At 37.0% G+C, this 25,465-nt stretch overlaps 1 protein-coding gene across 1 annotated transcript in view; it reads right to left on the reverse strand.

The window, feature by feature from the left end:
• The window catches only part of GRM3 (glutamate metabotropic receptor 3), a 277,783-nt gene that overhangs the window by 89,505 nt on the left and 162,813 nt on the right, over positions 1 to 25,465 (reverse strand). The window contains exon 2 of the mRNA XM_006158745.2: positions 15,492 to 16,100. Within this exon, the coding sequence (XP_006158807.1) occupies positions 15,492 to 15,959 (468 nt within the window). The 5' untranslated portion in view covers positions 15,960 to 16,100. The remainder of the gene's footprint in view (positions 1 to 15,491; positions 16,101 to 25,465) is intronic.

Below are 25,465 nucleotides of genomic sequence, written 5' to 3' on the forward strand. Positions count from 1 at the left end.
TTTTTTTTTTTTTTTTTTTTTTTTTTGAGAGATTTTCACTGTAGGGCGCGTGCGCTCGCCAGACAGACAGAGAGAGAGACATAGAGACAGAAAGCGAGAAATCACTCCCCAGGGGGGATGGTCACACCGCAATCCCTTCTCCTCCATTCTCCTCTCGGGATCTTGGGCACGCACGCACACGCGCCCAGCGTGAGATTTAAGCCACCGGGTCCGGGACACGAACCGCGGTCGACTACGTGGGAGTCCAGCGACATAGCCACTACGCCAACTGCTGGTTCCCTTGTCTTTTGACTGATGGGATCCTGTGGCTCTATATCTACCTCTCCTGGAAGTCTGAGAACAATTTTCAAACAAGGGGACTCTATAAGAGAATGAAGTAGGCATAGAACAACAGTGATATGAAAAAGATTCAGTTTTCTGCCCTGGGGATGGCACAGTGAGCTGGAGCTGTAGTCTGGGAAGGTGGGCTAGAATAAAACAGCAACACAGAGTCATATGTGTGTGTGTGTTTGCATGTATACACACACCCATGTATGTGTAACGAGGTGCCTGAAACCTCTTCTAGGAAGAGGCAATTTGGTGAGTTAAAACATGCAAACAGAACACTAATAAGTATGATCTCAATTGCACCACTTGAATAGCCTTTCAGATGAGAAAATAGAAGTTTACAGAGTGAAGTGACTTGTCAAAATTTCCACAATGAAGAGGCAGAAAAGCTAAGATTATAGTCAGTCTTTTGATTTCTCCGAAAGACTCAGCTCCTTCTTCAAAGGCAAGGTAATATGACATAGGGAGAGATGTAAAGTTTCAGATTTAAGTTATAATCACACAGGTGAAAAAGAGTAAAAGTAGAAAAAAAGTGAAGTTACAATGTAAAGTTAGATATTGCAGTTCAGCATGTACCAGAAATTCATGAGTGACTAAATTCAAAAACAGATTATTTAGTGATTTGTTTTCTTTAGATTATAGTTGAGAATTCCTCAAAACTGAACAGAGGAGAGTTGTTTCAGTGTTTGTTCTTTAAATTACTGTTCTTAGACTACTTTTTTGAGGAAGTGTCTTAAAGATCCCTAATATTTTTTAAAGCTTTAATATTTTAGTGCCAGCAACTATATTATCTTCTTTAATATTCATAACAATTTTATGAGGTAGATATTACTGTCATTCCATTTCATTGATTGAGGAACTGAGGTACAGAGTAACTGAGGATCTTATTGAAGAGTCTGAAGGCAATAGAAATAGGATTTGATTCCAGAAATTCCACCACAATACTCACCATATTTACTCAGTCCTTCCTATGCCCCAAGGCTATAATAGAATCCTCTTACTATAATGTCACAAGTGATATCATTCCAGTTAAAATATTTTTGTCTGTTTTTATTTCTGAAGCTGTAAACTCCTTTATTTGAAGACCATAAACTATTGTTCCTTGTTATCAAAAGCGTACTTTTCATTTGTCAGAATATATTTTATGGTGGCCTGGTAAACATTTGTTTACTGACGGACTATCTATAGAGTTAAACATGATGGTTTAAAGAATCTACTGGGAAATTTCTACTGAAAGGATGGAAGCTGCAAGCTATAAATATGATGAAGTTTGGCTTTATGATTTATCTGAGAAACACAATGACCTTACAGCACAGCATGTTATTTTCTAGGTCTGAAGAGGCTACATGCAGGTAAATGACACTTAACAGAAGCCTTTCCACATTTAGTTCATAATATCATCTTGTATTCAATGTTCAGATACTTTGGGGCATTCATTTTCTTGATGGTTTAAATTAAACAGCCATGGCTGTTTAATATCCATGGCTGTTATTGCAATACTTTTATCGTAGTCACCAAGTTCACAAATGTATTAGGTTTTTTTTTTTCCTCAAGAAGAAATGCTTAGGATGCTAGACTTGGCTGGGCATTATTACATTTTTTCAGCAGATACTATAGTCTGAAATGAGAATTTATGTCTTTTTTCCATATTTTTGGAGAGGTTTTTGCTGTAGGGCGCATGTGCTCGCCAGACAGACAGAGAGAGACAGAGAGACAAAGCGAGAAATCACCCCCCCCCAGGGGGGATGGCCATTCTCTCCTCCATTCTCCTCTCGGGATCTTGGGCATGCATGCACATGTGCCCGGCCTGAGTTTTTAAGCCACCGGGTCTGGGATGCGAACCACGGTCGACTACATGGGAGTCCAGCTTCATAGCCATTACGCTAACTGCTGGTCCCTCCATTTTTTGTAGTAGTAAGCTGATAAATTTTAGAATGGCCTTCACCTGCCAGAGTTGTCCAACAAACCAGTTACAAGTTATTGAACATCTGTCACCGTGTTTCTAATATTTTCCTCTCTGAATAACCTTGATTCTGTATAGTTTCTCTGATTTCCCATGTTCTCAAAGCTACATGCCTTTATATAAACATTGTTCCCTCTGCCTAGCATGACCTTTACCATTTGTCTGCTCAGTTAATCCATTCAAAGATCTCTTCTATAAAGAATCTTCCTTAATACCTCTCTTCATGCCAAATCCTGTGCCCATTCCCTGAGCCTCTTCCAGTCCTTTATGAATCTCTCCCATGGCATTAGTCAAAGTATGTAGTGGTTTATAGGTTATTCACTAATTATTCCACTGCAATGAGAACATTTAAGGTCAGGAATTCTGTATTAATCTATGCATCCTCAATGCCTTAAAGAGTATATAAATGCTCCATAATACTTGCTAAATGAATGATTTGATGGATGAATCAATAGTGTTCTGCTCCACCATGAAACATTTTCTGGTTACAAGGACAGAATTCTGTGTAGTGGGGTTGGCTGGGAGAAAGAAATCTAGCAAGGTAAAAGTATTCTCAAATACTACTGAAATATTATTTGCTGTGCAATGTGGATTCTTCACCAATATTCAATGTTTCATCAGAAAGAGATGATACATAATACAAAGAGTTGATTTAGACTTTCAGTAATCTGCAGTCAAAGTTTTCATACCATTAAAATAAGTTTCTCCAAGTTGGCCTTTTAGCCTAGTGATTTAGGAAGCTAGATACCATGTGGCCAACCAGAGTTTGAATGCCTGCCCCAGAAGATTGAAAAACATACTGGGCAGATGTGCATGCATATTCAAAATCCTAGAGAAGAAGGCATTATGATGTCACCATGCCCCATGAGGGGTGCTTTCTCCCTTTTTCTATCTCTTTCTTTCTGTTAGTCTGTCTGGTGAACAACTGTACCCTCTGGCAACTAAACAAACAAACAAACAAACAAACAAAACCCTCCAAACCATCTCTGTATAACTAGGAGTCTACAAAAGGAAGTCAATATCATACCAACTGGAATTGGCTATTGACTCAATTCTCTTAAGGCTAGAAACTGCATTTCGGTTCCAAGGAAAATAAACCAAGCAAAACCAAAACAAGCCTTATCCATGAAGTTCTAGTCCTCAAACCACATATTCATAAAGTACGATCCATATAAATATATACCTAAGGAAGACTTTACCAAATGAATGGATACGGAGGTCTACTGGGAAGGTAAAGGTTTTCTGGAGACACATGTAGCATGAATAAGGTACATAAGCAGTCAGACATGCACATCTCACAAACAGTGGCTCACGGATTCTTCTTTGGTAATATCTATACTTTACCTTTTAGCTAATGATAGCTGCTTATTGTGGAATGATGCTAATACTGACATCTAAACCATCGGTATTAACTGATGGGAATTTTGAATTAAAGATCAATTTATTCTGAGAGTTTTATTTCTTCCAACATTTTTAACAAGTAGGGATACTTCATAGAATTCCAGATTCTGTGCTTCATTTTAATGGTGTCTGGTGATGGGAACAAAGAGTATAAACTATGGAAACTACTTCAGTATTCTTGTGATGTTATAGGGAAAAAAAAGAGAATGTGAATTGGGAAATTCCAGGCACCTGTGAGCTCCCACATCAGTTTTGTAGTCACTCTTCCCACTCAGTATGTCCATAATGTATCTATTTCAAACATGAGCTTTGCGCCTTTTATGATAACATGATGCCAATTTTTTTCAACAGAAGACAAAAAAAGATTATGTGTGTTTAAAGTCTAGTAGAAACATTTTCCATTAAAGTGATTGTTCATCATCAATTTTTTTTCAGTACCTTCATAGTTATTGGCTTCTGAGTCTGTGCTAATACATGAAAGAGAACAAAATAACTGGCTTTTATGTGGACCTATGCTTAGCTACAAAAATTCCAGATGGCAAAGTGGAATCAAGGCTTACTTCTAAGACAAATGCCATTTATAGAGCTGAACTATATATATTTGGAAAAAAAAAATCATTGCTGCTGTTCTGGAAATCAGGAGACGAAATAATAGCGTCCATGGGTTTGTCTTTGTACACTGTTTTACTCATGTATCTCTTTGGGGTTGTTTTCCAAGAATGAGCCTATATCTTTAATTGCTTTTATCACACATGTGGTGCTGCATGTTCCATTTAGTTCTTTTAATTAAATGCTTATATATGAGCTTAGAAGAGAACCACTGAGTGCTGCATTTTGAACCATCTGCTACCTCATAACCTAGGTTATTACATAAAACAAGTTCTAGAAGTTGTGATGTTAAGAGTTCTCAGTGCCTCTCCAATTCAAATGGATCGAATTGCACTATCAGCTGTACATAATTCCAGATTGGCTTGTATTTTAGACTGAAACTGGAGGTGGTATATAGTTGAGAAACTGCCTGAGGAATTCAAGCTGTTCACATCATATGAGTTATCTGTCCATAAAGGATGCCAATCATATTGTTATTGTGGACAAGATTAGTCACTTTTTTTTTTCTTTTTGTCACACTACCTGCAACACATCTGGGAATGTTTTGCATGAAAACAGTTGCATGGAATTCATGTCTGAAGACCAGAGATTAATCTCGTTGTAACAATTCATATAATAGAGTCTAGCAGATACCAATTCACTCAGTATAATCTATAAAAGTGACCAACTCTTACAGGCCATGGGCCCAAATAACAGTATCAAATTTCCATATTGCCACTGCATTCAACATTATGACTCAATCTTCATGATTTTGCATGGACATTCAAAAAAAAAAATCTAGGTAGTTATGGTAGAAACCTGCAAAAATAGTCAAAATCATCCTAATTTCTATCCCAAAATTTTCCTAAAATCATTGAACTCAATACCTATAGTTTGCAACCAGATTATCAGACAACTTTCTTTTATTCTTTTGACAGTAAGGGATTTATAGATAATAAGGTTTTCCATTTTGACATTCTCATAGCTCACCATTAAGGCCGAAGTGATAATGAAACAAAGGATTCTTTGAATCATATCATTTGAGAAGACTGGCATTATAAGACATGCTGGTTCCTCACCATGACAATAGCAGTGCCATTCCACATTCAGTAAATGTCTGGCTTGTTCCCTTACTAACAAGGCACCATCTCAGGAAATCATTGTTTCCATCCAGACTTAGCAGGTACTTACAAAACAAACAAGAAGCAATGTTCCATCAAATCGGCCTGCATCTACTCTGTGCTTCTCACTTTCCCCATGAATTTTTATGAGAAATCATGGAATGAAGTAGGTCTGGTCACTAATGATGGGATGAAAAGTTCTTTTTTCTTTCTTGAGAGGTTTTTGCTATAGGGCGCGTGCGCTCGCCAGACAGACAGAGAGAGACATAGAGACGGAAAGGGAGAAATCACCCCCCAGGGGGGATGGTCACGCCACAATCCCTTCTCCTCCATTCTCCTCCTGGGATCTTGGGCACACACGCACACATGCCCGACGTGAGTTCTAAGCCACGGGGTCTGGGACGCGAACCGCAGTTGACTACGTGGGAGTCCAGCGACATAGCCATTACACTAACTGCTGGTTCCCAAGATGAAAAGTTCTATGATATACCTGGTCCAGAGTGTGCTTGTCAGCAACACCTACAAAAGCATAACTCCCAGGGTGAATTGACATCAAAAGACTATTACAGACACATCCTTTAGTGCCCTAGATATTGATTTTTGACAGTGTTTCTTATAGACTTAACAGAGCCACAAGTTAAACTAATCCATATTTTCCTGTGGCCTCTGAAGTCACTTATATAACAGTAATATGACAAATACAGCCTTATAATGTAATACACATGCTTGTTGGTTGTTAACTAGGGTACAAAAACTGTTGGGTGTGACTAGAAGGAGCTAAAGGCTCAACATTTCCTTACATGATTATTATTACTCTGAGGTCCTGTGGCAAAGGGATATACATCATATTATTTATAGTAAAAAAAACCAAACCAACCCATGTTATTCACAGTTTCCTTGTTAACTGTTCATTACTTGGACAGAGCTATTGGGCACAAAAGAAGCAAATAGCGTAGTAGTTCAGCGCATAGGGTTGGAATCAGACAGGCTAACATTGGAACCCAGCTCCTTCTCTTACCTAAGCTGTGTGACCTTAGGTGAGTTATTTTAACTCCTTAAAGTTACTGTCTTTTGTTTGTAAAAAGGAGTAATAGCAATCCCTCATTTATGAAGTTATATAAGTATTAAATAACATATATGAAGTACTCAACTGACTAGTACAGAGTAAATGGTAAATGCTTAAAAGTAAACAATGATGATAATATCTAATTTAGTAGTCATTCACGAAACAACCTTTTTTTTTTTTTTTTTTCCAGAGAGAAATTTTTGCTCTAGGGCACATGCACTCTCCAGAGAGACAGAGTGAAAACGAGAATGGCATAACCAAAGTTATGTTTTAAAAAGGACTACAGTAGATGATATCCAAATTGAAGAGAGTCAAGAAGGGTAATTAAATGGACAAAATTCTCACTCTAATTGAGACTGTGAGTTCATGAAGGCCAGGGACCATGTAATCCCAATCACACTGAATTAGTTAATAATAAAAATACCAAGGATAGAAGTTTAAAGAAAAAAATTGAGCCTACTTAAAACAAATATTTGGTTGGTAGTAATTACTGAAGTACTTATGTTTTAATTTGTTCTCCAGTTTGTGTCATTACTGGTCACCTTGACTCATTCTCAGAAGGAAACTAGTCTTAAATAACAAAATGGCTGTTGGAGACTATAGAAATGTTGAAGAGTTTTCAAATTCCTGAAAGCACCTTAGAAAAGATAACACAAATATTTTCTTTAACAAAGAAATAACAGCCAAGTAGGCTAAACAGTCATTGATAGCAGTTGAAATTCACTGGATAACACCAACATACATTAATTGGTATATTTATTTAAATCTTGTATAAGTAATATTCCTTGAAACTACTTTGTAAACATAGATAATATGTGTTTTGTGGATGCAGTTTTTTTTTTTTTTTTTTTTTTTTTTTTTTTTTTTTTTTTTTTTTTTTTTTTTTTTTTTTTTTCTTTTTGGTGGAAAGTTACCTTTTTATAGAAAAGTTCTGAACAAATTGTTGATCATGTGTTCAACTACATCTGCTTTCCACATTGGGAAAGCTTAATTGCCTGGTTTATATTCTATGAGGCCTCACTGGGGACCTGATGGCATCTAACCAAATTGGAGGCACAGTGCCTGGGAAGAACCAGCTAGTTCTTGGGGGTAGGGAGAGGGCTTGCATACCCTGCAAATCCAACCCAATTAATTGATGACCGGTCTCTCAAAATGCTATACCATTCTGACGACTTGGCAAAGAAATTTGATCGATGTCAAGAACATAATTTTTGAAGGTGTTGTTTCTGTTGTATTCTCCCTTGTGTTGCTGTTCCCTGGGTTGGAACATAAAGTCAAAGAGCTGGCAAGAACCCGACTTTGTCACAAATAACAAAAACAGTGGCCCCACAATTTTAGTGTTTGAAGTCCCCCTGATATCCTGCCTGGAGAAGCAGGGTTAACTTAGAGTTTAACTGGTGTGTTTTGGAACACTATTTTTTAACTTCCAAAGTTCACTGATTGGAAAAACACTCTTGAGTTTTCAGATACATTTTTGATTTTTATAAACTGCTAAGAATTGGCTCTGTCCATATCGATAAACTGAGCCTTGTACTTATTGATCATTTAAAAGCACATATTTAATGGTAATTTGGAAAGAGAACTTTGTGTCACTGAAGCAAAACCAACTCTTAAAAATGTCTAATCAATGCTTAAGAATTAAATGTAACTATTTCAATCAGTTTACTTATTAACCTGTGATCATAGTATAAGACACTTGTTGATGTCTCAGGAATATTTGTACTCCTTGCTTTGGTTCTTGACTTTGATCCTAGATGTGTGACTTGCAGTATAAGCCTGGTTCACAGTCATGGGCTAGTCTATTGCCTGGTGAACTGAAGGCCTGTGAATAGCAGTCCTAGAGTAACCTTTTGTCTTTCACTGGAGTTGTTTCCAAGTAAACACATGACAGAAGGAGAATTAATTAAGGAACAAATTAACCCCAAAGCAAAGAAAACAATGGTATATCTGAGATAATTACCTCTAGTGAGAAATTTCTACAGTGAAGCAATGTTAACAAGAGCATTTTAAAATTGCTGTTGCTAGTATCTCCCTCCCTGTAATAAAATCCTTGAACACCATTGCACTTTCTTGAAGAAGGGGGAACAGAAGCAATGGAAGGAAGTTTCAAAACACTCAGCTTTTTGAGATTGCTTTAGAATGAAGACTAGGGAAGGAAATAAATAAAAAGATTCTATCTAAGATAACTTTAGGGGCAGGTTTTTCTGAAGCTTAGGCTGTGTGAGGGAGTGATCAGGATAGCAGTGTGAGATATCTGGATTTTAATGTTGATTCTGCTACTCTTAAAGTGATAGAAATGTGAACTTTGGACTTGGCCTGTCTGAGTCTTAATTCTTCGTGGGACTGTTCCTCTTGGAACAGTGGTAGGTATGTGGTAGGGAGTATGTAGGTAGCAGAAGTGGAATTTTGTCCCATCCACTTCCCTGGTCACATCAACTCTCTTTACATCAAACCACGTTTTCCATTGTAAGAAAATGCTTATTTATCATTTATGAACATCCAGACTGATCTAGAATAGGTGGCCATGGTTGTAACTCCAAATGGAGATTTTAGTGGGAATTCTCAGCCTTCTCGAAGAGTAGCTGGATATCATGTTGTTAATTCTTTCAATGTATTCAAAAAATACTTAGTCTCCACTGGGTAGAGGCATTATGGTAGCTTCTGTAAAAATAAAGACAAAAATATGTGGTTCCTAAATTTAAGTAGCTTATATTAGGGTAGAAAAATAGATATGCAAATAAGCAATTATATTCATTAAGATAGCAATGGAGGTGTGGTTAGTGGTAGTTCGGAAAAATTTTGTTAAACGGGTTGGGGTTGAAGCAAAGGACGGAAGGAGAGTTGGATTTGGCAAAGCATACAGACAGCTAGAGGATATTACATTCTAGGTAGAAGAAACACTATGTTCTCTCTTTTATGAAAAACTGTACAGAGACTATCCTGTAGACCATGAGATGGCAACTGTCCAGGGAGACTTCAAAGACAGGTTTTCTGTATACACAAATCCCAAAGTCTTTTCCTGCTCAACTCCATTCCTTTCTGCTCATCATGTTACCTTTCTGGTCTCCAAATACTTGTGTTGTCAAGTGATACTCAGGAGCTACATTTGTTCCTATTTTACATATGGACATCAAATTTCATAATTTGCTTATACCATCAATAAGATGTCTACTATTTTAAAAAATTTAGTTTATATTATCTCTGTATCATGTCATTAAGATATTATACAATAATGTTCATGCTATATCTAAAATGTATGTGCTTAATATGAGGGAGAGTCTTCAAAAGTTCATGGAAGGGGCCAGCAGATGGTACAGTGGTTAAAGCTCTGGACTCCCACATAGCTGACCAGGGTTTGAGTCCTAGATCTTGAGATTTGTTTTCTCTTGCCCTTCTTTCTCTGGTGAATGAACATGTCCTATAGCAAATTTTAAAGTAATAGTAGTAAATAAAATAGTGATTTTTTTTTTAACTTTGTGGAAGATGTTATTATGAAAAAACAATCCATGGATTCCAATATTTCTTTCTACCCAAGTAAACTTGTACTTTAATATCATTTTTCCTTGAACTTTTTGAAGTACCCACATAAATTCTTATTTTGTGATGAAAAATGATTTTATGTAAGTAGTATAGTTGTGAAAATAGGGAATCAAGACACTAAGTGAACCAAATTCACAAAAATGCTATGATAATCAAGGGAGATAACAAATAGCTGGGGGTCATCAAGTGGCATAGTGGTTGAGATACTAGATTCCCACATGGCTGATCACGGTTTGAGTCCTGGACCTGGTGACTTACTTCAAAAAAATTTTTTTTGGACAGGTTTTTGCTATAGGGCGTGTGCACTTGCCAGACAGACAGAGGGAGACAGAGAGATAGAAAGCGAGAAATCACCACCCAGGGGGCATGGCCATGCCGCAGTCCCTTCTCCTCCATTCTCCTTTTGGGATCTTGGGCACACACGCACACATGCCCAGCATAAGTTTTAAGTCATTGGGTCTGGGACTCGAACCGTGGTTGACTACATAGGAGTCCAGTGACATAGCCATTACGCTAACTGCTAGTCCCTGGTGACTTACTTTTTCACTCCCCATCTCTCTGTCCATCTCTCTCTGGTCAAAATGAAAGAATAATGATAATAAATAAAATTAAAAAAACAAAACAAAACAATTCACTGGACTTCATCAAGTTGGTCTTGATAGAAAAGTATATCTTCCTTATTTTACTTCATATTTTGGATATTTTCTTTGTAATAGCCAATACTCTAATAGAATTTTTTGGTTGAGCAACCTCTATTAATAATTTAGGAAATTAAGAAATATACTTAAATGATATATAGTTCAAATGTAACATAATGGTCAGTTATCTCAATAACAGACCAGTTTTCATTTGAATATTTCCAGTGACAGAGGACTCACTCTCCACTTCCCTTTCAGGTTATTTCATTTCTAAAAACACTTCCTTTTGTTGATCCTAGTTATGCCTTGATCTAGTTCAGTGATTCTCAGAAAAAGGAATGTGTATAATTTTGTAATTTGGCTGTATATGGAAACACTTTTGGATGTCACAACATGGAGCACTGCTGCCATTTAGTGGGTAAGTAGCCAAGGAAGCTACTAAATATCCCACAATTTATCTACAGGACAATACACAACAGAGTTATCCAGTCAAAAACTGCCATGGCTGAGAAACTCTCCTGCTGATACACTCTATTTCTACGGAACAAGTGTAACTGTTCCCTGTCAATAGTCTATCAGTTAACTATCTGAAGGCTTTTGCACCCTAAGTCCTTCAGCTATTTTTCTAATGTTCTTATTAGACTAGCAGTTAATGTATAACTATTTTCAAAAACATTCAAATTTAAAGGAGGAATGAATCATCGAGAAGACAAATGATGCATATAAATTGACCAGTGGTGGTCCACTTTTACACTGAGGAACTGGGAGGGAAGGTATAATGTCTCTACATGCTCTCTCTCTCTCTTATCCCATTTAGCAAAAAATCTATGAAATTGATGGCAAGAATTTAGTTTATGGAGTTACTCCTCTTAGGGATACAATGTGAACAATGAAGGGCATGTCCAAATCCATGTCATGATAAACTACATCATAATGATCAAATCCCTGAGTTAGAGAGTTCCTGAGATGTTGATAGTGCTAGAAATTTTGAAAGAAGGTCTGATTATACCAAGGAGGGAAAGCGCTAGTAAGATCTTTCAAGCCTTCTTTTTTCCTTTTCCATGATCTCAAATTTTAGATTTCATCTAAGTCAAATTCCTACTTGTTGCTGAGGTCCCATTAACACTCAGGAACAAAGCAGTAACTGAATCCTCTTAGACCTGCTGTGTTCTAGCTAAAACTTGCTCCCTCTAGGCAAGGAAGACTGAGGAAATAATACATTCTCTGAAAAATGTAAGGGACATTTTCATAATATTTCAAATATTGCAAAGTATAGAAAAGAGCAGGATATAATCTTAAAAGTGCTTATTTCCTAGAGGCAAACAAATAGATCCCATGTATATTTACTAATATAGAAGGATGCTAGCTTTCTTTGATTACCAAATTAAGAAATCAATACTATTGCTTTATGAAAGGGACCACCACAGAGTAGTTTGTTGTACTTAATAGGAGTGTTGGGAAAGTAATTACTCCACTTTTCATCAATGGTAATACAGCTTAACCCAGCAAGTAAGAATTTCCCTCTCATGCAGTTTTTACTGTTTGCAAACACTGCCTATTGTATGAACTAACACAGAAGGAAATATCTCCTCTGCCGACTTTCAGAAGATATCTCCTTCTTTAGTGGAAAGATAGGAGAGAAAAGGAAGCTAGCTAGAAGATACCTCCTGAAGCAAAAGTAGTTAAAAATGAGTGGCAGTGCCATAAGCCATATTCTGTTACCACAGTTACCAGATATCAGTGTATGGCTACAACCAGTCACAGCAGCAGGAGTAGGTATGTATAAGAGGTACTCAGAAAAACCATCACTCCTAAAATATTTCCTTTGTTAGTGTGAAAGAGCGTCATTAAGATTTTGTTGCTTTGGGTTGCCGTTGACTGTATTTCTTGGTATTCTTATTAAAGGACAGATGTGTTTCAAAAGGATAATATATTTTAATTCCTAGCTATATAGGAGCTCCCTAAGACCTGCTTTCATTCATAATGTCTAGGTGAAAGCATGACATTTTGTGGAAGGGTGCCTACTGATCAATATACAGACTGTCTCACTCCCAGGTTACTTTGGTCTATACTAGTATGTGGCCTAATCAGAGCCTGGGTAATCAGAAGACCTGGGGACCATAGAGGATGGAGAAGAATTCCCTCCTTTCTTCTTTACCACAGCCATTACTTCTGTCAAAGTATTTATCCCCTTGTCCGTGGGCATCTACCACAACTTTCGGATCAGTGTCCTCAGATGCAGCAATTTGTTCACAACATAACCTAGTTAGCTTTTCTCCAATGCACAATTCAGCCATTCTCAAAACCTTTCTACAGGTCATTTCTTACTTTGTGAGCCACCTGACCATATTCTGGACTCTAGTGATTGTTATTTCATAGCACTGTACCTGAAACCAAACTTAAAGTTCTTTGAGGTCAAAGCTGTGTGCTCTATGACTTTGGGGGTCTCTTTCACCCCATCACAGTGCAAAGCACACAGCAGGAGCTTAAAACTGACTGACCTGGTTGATTAATCACTTGAGGACCAGCAAAGACTTCATGAGACTGTGGCTACTGGGAAAATCACAGGGTTGGTTTTAGACTTCTGCTGACTTTTCTTGTAATTGTAGGGACATAATAGTGTTTATTGAATCTGCTGTTTGGTGAGGCATTTCCCTATAAATTTTCCCAACTTATCTTTTCAACAACTTTTTGAAGTAGGTGTTATTTTCCTTTTATAATATCGGGTCGTTGAAAAAGTCATTTTGTAGTCTTCTGTTTTTCGACACAAAAATACATCGTGAGTTTTCCAATGACCCAATAGCTTAACCTGTCAATGGTGGCATTTGAATTCATACCTGCATCTTTCTGAGGCCCATGGTATAATAGTTTTGGATTCCTTATTTATACCATAGAGACAAAAACTACATCAGCATTTTTGACTTTGTGATGATAACTACTAGATAAATGAAGTAATAAGCCAGTCCTTTGATGAGTAAGAAGTAGCTTCTTCCCTTGAGGAAAAGTACAGGGTTTTAGTACCCCACATTTTGTTTTAAATAAGTCTGACCTCTTCCAAGGAGTACATAGGTAGCAAAGAATAAAATTAAATTGAAAAAAATCTCTTTGTAAGGGCTATTTTGTTAATTACTTTGGATAAATCAATATTTACACATTTGCTGTAGAATGTCATTGACTGCACTGAGAGAAACTAAGGTCAGAAAAAAAGCATATTATGTAATTCTTTACTAGTGGTAGTAATAGGTATAATATAAATGTTATGAAATAATTGACACTCATCTGTGAAATTATTGAAGTATGACAAATACATATTTTTAATTCTCTCTTCTCAAGTTGCAAATTCCATCTCTCATGATCCAAGTATAGAAATAGTGGCAAAATTAATATGATGTGCTTTCAGATGTGCAAGATTTTCTATCCATCTAATGATGTCAAAGGGTGTTTATGAAAAGCCAATTATCCTAATTAGTCATAATATGACTGTGTGTTCTGTGAAGAAAAGAAATTTGAAATAGCTCATTTTAAACAGCACACAATTGTACGTAGAATTTTAAATGCCTCAAATCTGGGGTATAGAAATAAGGTTATTCCAATGCAAATAGAACCAATTTAAGTGGTTTGTGACATATAAAGACAACATGAGCATAATATGATTTCCTTTAATTCTTGAGGCTTTTATTATGGTAATTTGGTAGGAGGCAAAATATGTGACTCTTAGGATCATAGACTTTTATTATGTGACATTCATGTTCTCATCAGAAAAACATATTGAACTTAAAGTAACATGAACATATGGAAATTATATGGGCTAGTTAAAAGAGCACAGAAGTACAAAATATTTCAGTTCTTGTTCTTATACTACCTATCAATGGGAGTTTTTATGAAATCAGTCTTTCTGGGGATAGAATTGGGAAGATGAGAAGGTTAAACTAGAATGATTTCTCAGTTCCTTTCTACCTCTAAAATTCTGTAATCCTCTAAGTAAGTATCACAAGAGTTTGAATAATATGCTTCTTTCTTGAATGAAATTCTGAGTCAACTATCAGTTTTTTATATAGCTTAATTTGTGTGCTAAATGATTCCTTTTGGGGGGGTTAGTAATTATCTAGCTTTGCTGCATACATTTTCAGGTGTATATTCTGAGAGATTATCTCTGAACCAAAATATGCTGTAGTAAAAAATAGTTCAAAGACATAGTATAGTGATATTATATACCATCTTCTGGTAGGCTGTATCAGTGCCTTTAAATCACTACTTCGTTTTATATTGGCATGCTTTGTTATATAACTTTACAGCACTCCGAATGTGAGCAGGGCACACTTCCCTGCTCCTTGACTCTGGGCTGAGCCCTGTGCATTGCTTTGATTAATGAGATGATAGTAGATGTGATACAAAGCAACAACTTGAAAGGGCTGAGCAGTTAGTTTGTATTCTCTTGTACTTCTGTCATCACTATGAGAAGACATGCCTGGGCTAGCCCACTGACTTCAGGAGGGTAAGATACAACTCGAAGCAGAGCCACCCCTAACTAAACCCAGCTTTCATCATCTCTCTCCAGTTGATCTTCAGATTTAAGGCTAATAAATAACTGTTCTAACCACTGAATTTTGGGGCAATTTGTTATGTTGCAGTAGCTACCTGATATATGTTTTAAATAATTTTCATTGAGAGAAATGACCTGTCTGAAAACCAATATCATCAAATCCTCATAGAAATGAACAAATACATTGTTTATCTTACCATTCATAAAGTTGTTAAGATGTTTTCCTTAAGATGTTCTCCTTGCTCTCTCAAGACATAAAAACAAAAAGACACAGTTTTTAAGTGATGGCATTAGCCAACCTTACCTGTATGGAAACACTGCTGTAAGAGCCACCAATGACTCCTGCAATGAGCAGTGGGATGTTTTCTTGAATGGCATAGGATCCATCCGGACACATATACTCAGCTTCATCCACTTTAGTCAAAGATGCCCTGACAAACTCCAGTGATTGCTCTAATGCATAGGTATCCCGTGAACATGTATCCAAAATGTGAACACCCAGTTTCACTCCTGGTAGCAAGTAGTTGTCTTTGTTGATTTCATCAATAGCAAACAACATGGCTTCCAGGCGTTGGATCCCACGGTCTTCATTGATTCTCCCACATTCTTCAGTTCCAGTGCCTTTTTCATTGATAGGAAATAGGCCCCCTAAAACAAGGTCACCTTCTATTTTAATCTCCCTCCTCATAAAGTTATGATCCCCTAAAGAGAGTAAAAATCCCTTTGAAAACAAAGCTAAGGTAAAAACTTGAAGTCTTGTCAACATCTTCATGAATCCCGTTTTCAAACTTCTGGGAGATATTAATGGATGAAGTCAATGTTGCCTGCTAGTCTTCTCTCATTTCCAAACTGGATCTTTGGCCTGTCCTTCACATAAAGGAGGGTCAGACTAACAGAGTATGTCATCAAATTCCTAAAGAGATAAAAATTTTATGAACAAAAATGATAGAGAAACAACAGTGATCCTACCGATGGTTCCTAATCAGACCTTTGTTAGAAGTATTACCTGGAGCTACCATTTGCTAAACATGCACCGCACCACTGCATCAGGCACTCTCCCACAGTTGTTTCTGTGCTATAGACCTTACCTATTTCAGAGGAGTGGGCACTGGGGACTAAAGAGGTAAACTGACTCAACTAAGTACACTTAGAATGGAGGTAAGGTGGGGCCAGCAGGTGACATGGTGGTTAGGGGCACTGGATTTCCATGTGGCCAACCGCAGTGCAAGTCTCAGACCTGGTGGGTTGCTTTCTCACTTTCCCTTTCTCTCTGTCTCTCTCGGATCAAATTAAAAAAAAATAATAACAACAAATGGAATTAAATAAATACTAAAAAAAAAAAAAAAAAGAATGGAGGTAAGGTTCAGACTCTAATTTTCCATCTCCAAGCTTGAAACTCTCATTTGTTATTGGTAAGGCAGTAACTTGACTATCAGTATGTAATTTCTCTTTTGGCTATATTTGTAAATTTACCCTTTTAACAGATGCTTTCCCTTTCCACTTAGAAACAAAACAAAACAAAAGTAAATGTCACCATTTCTGCATTTCTTCCATATCTCTGTCCTTCCCTTTGTAGATGAGCTCTCTAAAACAGTGGTATGTATCATTGTCCCACCTCTCATCACAGATGCCTTCAGCCCACTGCAATCAAGATTCTACCTCTCCTGCTTCAACAAAATGGCACTGAGCAAACCTACTGCCTATATAGTAGCTTCTATGTTGAATAAATTCCTTGCAGCCCTCATTTCACTTGACCTTAGCTGAAATTTTGGCTATTTTCTACTTGTTACATCTTCCTAGGTCTCTGTTCTTATGCTTCATGTCTGACTACATCTGAAATTCCTCTCTTGAACACCTATCATCTCCCATTTTTTTACTTCCCTATTTCTGAGCTAATTCATTTATTTTTATAGTTTCACCTACCATTTAAATGCATTCCAAATTTCTGGCCCATCAAATGACCACTGAATAGCTTTACTTAAACATCCCTCAAACACCTCAAGGTCTACATATCATAAACTCTCTCTTATCTCTGTGAAAATATCTTCTCCATATCCAGGCTCTGGAGCCAGAAGTCTGTAGTCCTCCCTCATCTCCTCCTCATCCAATTAGCCAATCATCCCTGTAAAGACTACCTGTTTAACATCCCTGCCTCCACTGTTCTAGGGTCTTATCTGTAGCAGGACCATAGCAGTATGTTCTAGGTTTTTATGAACTGTTGCCAGCTTCCAATACACCTTGTTGTGAATAAGAAAAAGATATTCCTTTCTCACATACAACATTTTAAAATTTATTATTATATAACCTGTACAACTATAAACGATGGAAAGTCTGTGGAAAGTGTCACCGTAGATTGCTGGTGACTGCCTCCCCTAGCCAGTGTAAGGCAACTCCTGAAGTGGCCCTCCCATTTCAAGGAGTATAATGACTGTGTGTGCTTGCTGGGGTTTGGACTGTATATTACAGTTTAGGTTAATTCCCTAAACCAAGCTTCTTTTTACATCATAGGCCAGAGTATTTGCATCTATTAGGAATAAGGCAAAGACCTGCTGTGAGGATCATATTTTTGATATTAGGCTTGGGTCCTTTGGGGAACTTTTCAAAATCCTTGTGCAGAGCATACAAACATGAACTGATAGATATACAGCATATAAACCGATGGACCTACTGTGGTATTCTCTGACATCCTGCCCCCTAACACTAGGATAAACACTCGGTCAGCACTCGTTCTGCTTCCCTATTCCCCCTCTTGATGAGATGAGTTCACTGTTGTCAGGATCAGGTGAGAGAAATGACACATGGGTCTCCTGGAGTATTCTTCTAAAACGAGGTGTAGCTGCATACCCTTGCCTGTGTGGTTGCCTGTCTGTTCTCCTAGTTCTATACGTAATTGTGGTTGGTGGGACTTTATGAAGGAGAATGCTCTCGGAGTCAATTGGGATGCCTGAAAGCCACAGCCTCTGTGTGCGTTCAGATAAATTAGAAAACTAACAACCCAAAGGGTGTCCCATTGGAAGAGATTCCCAGTCTAATGTACAGTCTACATTGCTGCTCAGAGTGGCACATCTCATAATAATCGATGCTGACATTTCCTTGCTTGAAGATTAAAGAATGGACTACCTGTAATAAAGCTTTTCTCAGGGCTCTATGACCTTGTATATGGCTAGTCCTGAAGTCTTACTGGTTACTGTGCCCATCAGTGTTATTCCACCTCTACCTTCAGAACTTAAACCCCAGACACACTGAACTGTATGCACTTCAGTGGAAACACAGGATGCTGGTGACTTTTGTTTCTGCTCATACCACTGTTTGCTGGATACGACCTCTATACTTATTTCTCAAACACTCACCGTTAAAGACTGAACAGTCAACTACCAGAAAAGTTCAAGTATTCTTTCCTATTTTCCTTCCTCAACTTATTTACTTTCTTTATATGTGGGCTGTAGTTTGTTCAAGAAATGTTTGCTATTGCTAATATAATTCATATTTTTTTGCCTTGTGTGTTCATTGGGAATAAATGAAATGGCATAGCATTTTGAATTCTTAAGGTACCAAGAAAAGAAAAGACAAAACAATGCAGCTAAAAAAAATCAAGATAGGAACCTGTCTAGTGTTTACTTCAACATTTTTGACATTTCTCCCTTCTTCTGTTAACAGTGCCCTTTAAAACCAAGCTTTCCGTTCCTTTTGCATGGGGCAGGTGATGTTTTGTTTTTTCTTCCTTGAGACAGTCAGCTTGGTTTTGTTTTGTTTATTTACTTAAATTTGAGTCTCTGCAATGACGAAAGCATTCATTGAAATGCTTGATATTAACTCAGAGCCTCTCTGGGAAACCTGCACAGGGCACCAGAGGTGTAATAATAATATTTTTAAAGCTGATATTGCAGCCCTTTTTAAAAAAGCTTCATATCAATTTCTGTTTTCTCTTTGATCTTTATGTACAATTCCCTTTGAAGCAAAACTACTATGTAAGGCACAAGACAGTGTGATCATTATCACTGATGATAAAGATGCAGATATTGCTATATAAAAATAATGGTTTTATATAACGAATAAAAGAGAAGAGTTAATTAAAAGAAGGCCATTGACACAGGCTTACTATCTACCTTTATTAAAAATGTAAATATCTCTTAAATGTGGAGAAAATTTAACTACTCAAAGATTAAAGATGACCGTATATTCTATGGAAAGTTTGATTCTCTGTTGGAAAAGTGCTCTTAGTCAAAAACAACTTCATATAACATATCACATTATACTGACAGTAATAGTATGTATCAGTCTACCTGTTTCACAGGTAGGGGGTTATGTTTCAATTATCTCTGTCTATCTATCAGCAATTTAGAAGATAGTATATGGCTAGTCCTGAAGTCTTACTGGTTACTGTGCCCATCAGTGTTATTCCACCTCTACCTTCAGAACTTAAACCCCAGACACACTGAACTGTATGCACTTCAGTGGAAACACAGGATGCTGGTGACTTTTGTTTCTGCTCATACCACTGTTTGCTGGATACGACCTCTATACTTATTTCTCAAACACTCACCGTTAAAGACTGAACAGTCAACTACCAGAAAAGTTCAAGTATTCTTTCCTATTTTCCTTCCTCAACTTATTTACTTTCTTTATATGTGGGCTGTAGTTTGTTCAAGAAATGTTTGCTATTGCTAATATAATTCATATTTTTTTGCCTTGTGTGTTCATTGGGAATAAATGAAATGGCATAGCATTTTGAATTCTTAAGGTACCAAGAAAAGAAAAGACAAAACAATGCAGCTAAAAAAAATCAAGATAGGAACCTGTCTAGTGTTTACTTCAACATTTTTGACATTTCTCCCTTCTTCTGTTAACAGTGCCCTTTAAAACCAAGCTTTCCGTTCCTTTTGCATGAGGCAGGTGATGTTTTGTTTTCTCTTCCTTGAGACAGTCAGCTTGGTTTTGTTTTGTTTATTTACTTAAATTTGAGTCTCTGCAATGACGAAAGCATTCATTGAAATGCTTGATATTAACTCAGAGCCTCTCTGGGAAACCTGCACAGGGCACCAGAGGTGTAATAATAATATTTTTAAAGCTGATATTGCAGCCCTTTTTAAAAAAGCTTCATATCAATTTCTGTTTTCTCTTTGATCTTTATGTACAATTCCCTTTGAAGCAAAACTACTATGTAAGGCACAAGACAGTGTGATCATTATCACTGATGATAAAGATGCAGATATTGCTATATAAAAATAATGGTTTTATATAACGAATAAAAGAGAAGAGTTAATTAAAAGAAGGCCATTGACACAGGCTTACTATCTACCTTTATTAAAAATGTAAATATCTCTTAAATGTGGAGAAAATTTAACTACTCAAAGATTAAAGATGACCGTATATTCTATGGAAAGTTTGATTCTCTGTTGGAAAAGTGCTCTTAGTCAAAAACAACTTCATATAACATATCACATTATACTGACAGTAATAGTATGTATCAGTCTACCTGTTTCACAGGTAGGGGGTTATGTTTCAATTATCTCTGTCTATCTATCAGCAATTTAGAAGATATTACTTTCTTTTTAGAGGTTTTTGCTACAGGGCACGTGCACTTGCCAGAGAGAGAGACAGAGACAGTGAGAAGGAGAGGGAGAGTACAAAATCACTTCCCCAGGGGAGATAACCATGCCACAATCCCTTCTCCTCTATTCTCTTCCTGGGATCTTGGGCACGCATATACATGCAACCGGCAAGATTTTCAAGGCCTCAGGTCTGGGACTTGAAGTGTGGTTGGCCATGTGGGAGTCCAGCAATGTAACCACTATGCCATTTGCTGGCCCAAAAGATATTTCTTTTAGGGGGTCAGCAGGTGGTGTGGTGGTTAAGGGCACTAGGCTCTCACATGGCTGATCATGGTTCGAGTCCCAGACCTGGAGGCTTGCTTTCTCACTTTCCTTTTCTCTCTTCCCTCTCTCTCTCTTTCTCTCTCTCTCTTTCTCTCTTTCTCACTCTGTCCCTCTATAGTAAAATTAAAATAAGTAAATAAATAAATAAAGTTAAATAAATAATTCTAAAAAAAGATACTACTGGGACCAGCAGTTAGTGTAATGGCTATGTCGCTGGACTCCCACCTAGTTGACTGTGGTTCGAGTCCAGACCCGGCGGCTTAAACTCATGCCGGGCACAAGTGCATGCATGCCCAAGATCCTGAGACGAGAATGGAGGAGAAGGGATTGCAGCGTGGCCATCCCCCCTGGTGGGTGATTTCTCGCTTTCTGTCTCTCTTTCTCTCTCTGTCTGTCTGGCGAGCGCACATGCCCTATGGCAAAAACCTCTCCAAAAAAAGGAAGTTTTGATTAGGAGAATACTAAAGAAACACACATACTATCCTATTAGAAGCTTCAGAGATGCAGTCACTCATCAAATATTTATTGAGTGTGTGCTAAGCCTGGAGTTGGACACCTAAGTGATACACTTTAATTGTACACAAATTAACATTATTCCTGAAAAAGTCAAATAACATTCTAAATGCTTAGACATATTTATATAGAGAGTGATGAAAAAGTACTCATCTGTTTCTCATCATTTGTGAGAATCTTGAAAGTTAAGTATATCATGGATGTCCTTTAACATGATAATAGTTATTAAGTGCTTGACATAAAAAGCAGTCTATTCAGACTACGTACATCATATAAATTTAAAAATGAGATATGGAGACTATAAAAACAACTTGATAATAATGTCATGTAAAATATTTCCCTTTAAGTCCTCTGACAGGGCATTATTAGGTAACATTTACTATAGTCTTAGAGACGTATAACTCAAAAATCAATTAGAATAAGGTTTAAATACACTGTCTTAGTATTTTCTTATTTAGCTTTTCCTTAAAGCAGAATTTATAATGATTAAGACCGTAGGGTCTTGCATAACTTAAAAACACTTAGCGTTATTTAAACTGAAGCCCTAAGAAACTGAAAAAAGAGGAAATTAAAATTTAACATTGAAAAATGGACAAACATGGTTAATTCAATGCAACTGTTTATCTCTGTGTAACAGCTTATCGGATTGTGAGAAAGGGCACCAACCACTTCTTTTCAGGTTCCTTTCATTATAAATCAGCCAGCAGCACATTCCCCAGATAAACAGGCTCCCTACTGCAGCCACATTCATATGCAGCTGGAGAATTGCAGTCTACAGTGGAAGCTCTCCATTCAGGGATGATGAGTGGTGTGTCAACTATAAACAAGCATGTGTAGCCCTCTCTACAGGCAACCTGCTTGCCAATGTTTTATTAATTGGTGCATTAATATAATCTCAGAGGTTTGCTGTGAATATAACCTCAGGAATATATGAGCAGGAAGCATTTCTATACTCTGCGTATGCTAATATATATTTTCCTTCTTCTTTTAACTGCCTAGGGACTTGGCGTCAGAAATGAAATTCACTTTGACTAAATGAAGTAAAAATTTATTGGGGGGGGGAGAGGTATAGATGGGAGATGCGATGCCAGAAACCATGCTCATTTTCCCCTAAAATAAACCCTTAAGTTTCTGAAGAGCTTCTGAGAGTGCTCAAAGCCTACACACCTAGACAATACTGAGCAAAGTTAGAGTTGGTTCTCTCACATGCAATTTGACCATGACTATAATTTTCCAGATGCCAGAATTATAGGCCATAAAAGACAAGGCCTTTGTTCTCTGACTGACATTTTCAATTGAGTAAACAGAAGTTGAAGCCATATTGGGACTTTTAATAAGGAAATATATCATTGCATGGTTGTAATTCCTTATTTCCAGGGAAAGTAAGAAGCCATTTAGAGGTTATTATGTATGAGTAGTTGACTATTTAAAATCTAATTAATTTTAGACGATTCAGCTTAAAATTTCTCCTTATAACCTTCCACATTATTACAATTGTAAGGAGTTTTCCTAAGTGCTGAATTTCCATACATTTTGTACTACATTTATTATGAGGATCATATTTTGTTTTAGATTTTATTTGCATAATTTATTTCATTGGAAATCTTTACTGGGGCCAGCAGGCGGTGTGGTGGTTAAGAAGCTAGACTCCCATGTGGCTGACCATTTTTTGAATCTCAAATCTGTTAACTTGCTTTCTCACTTTCCCTCTTTGTCTCTCCCTGGTGAGAAAATGTGCCTTATAGCAAACAAAGATAATAATAAAATTAAATTATACTAAAAAAAAATAAAATCCTTCCTTTTCCCTATTAGAATATAAGCTGCTATACATCAAGGGCTATGTTTTAGACATTGTTATGGTTTCCATAGCACCTCACACAGAGCTGTCAAATGTTGATTAAATGATAGATTCTAGGTAGTACGTAATTAGAGAAATTGGCTAGGAGATTATAAAAATAATTTGGAAATTCCACTTAGAAAATGAAGATCACTAAAAATTTTCAAAATGTTGTTTTAATAGATCAAAATTCAACTTTAACATTAGAGAATATTAGCTCTGATCTGATTTTTTTGATGCTAAATTTTTGGTTAATTTCTAGGTGAAGAAAAGTATTAATTAAAAGTGAAAAAGCTGAGAGCATGTAGATAAACTAGCAATAGAATACATATGTTTGTCTGAGAGAGATTAGGAGAAGTGGAAAGTAACACATCAAATGATAGATTAAGTTTCTCGAAAGCATTAAGGACAGGGAAGAAGGGTGAAGATCAGGTCCATGTACTAAGATTTGAAATTAGAGGACAGAGTACTGCTTTCCCTCACATTTCTTGAGTTTAAGGCTGTTTGAAATTCCATGAAGAGTATAAAATCTAAAAATAACTAGCAAATTAGGTCAAAGAATGGGAATTAATTGATGAGACCCTGTCCTATGAGTATGTTTTATCATAAAGAAGATTTGAAAAGCCCAAGAATCAGGAGTAACTACTTTGAAGAGGGGGATACACCCAATTAGGATGATGAAGATGAAAAAGAGATGCTGATGACACCAGAAGGAGAAAAAGCTTGTTCACGACTTCATCTTGGACCAAATACATATATAAAATTTTTATTAAATGACATCTTTTTAATTTTACCTTACAAATTTAGAAGAAAGTGTTTCTGAATTGGGCAAATGGATTTAGAAATGTGCTAACCTTTGGTCCTTGAGGTAATTGCAGGTAATTTGCTTCCAATCAATAGCATTAAATATGCGAAAGATTTATGCACCTCTCTTTAAAGTGAATCTTTATTTTTCTAAACATCAAAGTGCACAGTATTTTCATGTGTGTGTGCATGGGCGTATATGTGCATGTATGTGTGTTTCTTTCTACTTTTATATCCTCAATATTTCCAATCTCATTACAAAACTTGTAAGTTGAAGCCTCCACAAACATCTCACAGTCTACCTTGGTCTTTTCCTCTTAGAAGCTGCCAAGTCTGAGACATCTTTATGGCTCTTGAGAACTAGTGATTTCAGAGGAATAAGTGAAATGAAGATTTTCCATGGAAAATTCAGCCTCCAGCCCACAAACTCCAGTGGTAGGAAGACTTTCAAGCCTCCTGTTTCTGTCTCTATCTCTCTCTACCTTCTCATTTTTTTGTAATTTTTCCTTTTTAAAAATTTTTAAGGTAAAGCATTTTCTTGACTTTCATCCTCTCCTCTCTCTTTATCTTGTTAATAATCCCCTATCCTCCTCCCAACCCAGGAGAGGCAAGGAAGCAGGCCTCAGAAGAAATCTTTATTTTTCCTTTTGAGAGGTTTTTGCTATAGGACTTGTGCGCTTGCCAGACAGACAGAGAGAGACAGAGAGACAGAAAGTGAGAAATCACCCCCCAGGGGGGATGGCCACACTGCAATCCCCTCTCTTCCATTCTCCTCTTGGGATCCTGGGCACTCACGCACATGCCCCCGGTGTGAGTTTAAGCCACCGGGTCTGGGAGGCGAACCACAGTCAACTACGTGGGAGTCCAGTGACATAGCCATTATGCTAACTGCTGGTCCCCCTCAGAAGAAATGTTCATGGCTCCTGAGAACTAGTGATTTTGCATGGTGCAGAGTATGCTGCACTGTTTTCTAATACTTGCTTTTTAAAAAAAAATTTTAAAAATTTTGTTTTAGTTTTTTTCTTCTCTTTTTCTCTGTTTCTTGGTTGTTTTTGTTGCTGTTGTTTCTCTCTCTCTGTTTCCTTTTCTGCATGCTCCTGGATGCTCAGATTATACTTCAAGTTTGGGAAGAAACACACTTTTCATCAGATGACTAGAAATCACCACAGGGCCACAAGAAATATGGGAAAGCAAGAAAATACCTCTCTCCCAAGGGAAAAGAATAACTCCTCTTCATCCACAGACAGT

Source organism: Tupaia chinensis, unplaced genomic scaffold (assembly GCF_000334495.1).
Source record: "Tupaia chinensis unplaced genomic scaffold, TupChi_1.0 Scaffold000606_1, whole genome shotgun sequence".
NCBI lineage: Eukaryota > Metazoa > Chordata > Mammalia > Scandentia > Tupaiidae > Tupaia > Tupaia belangeri.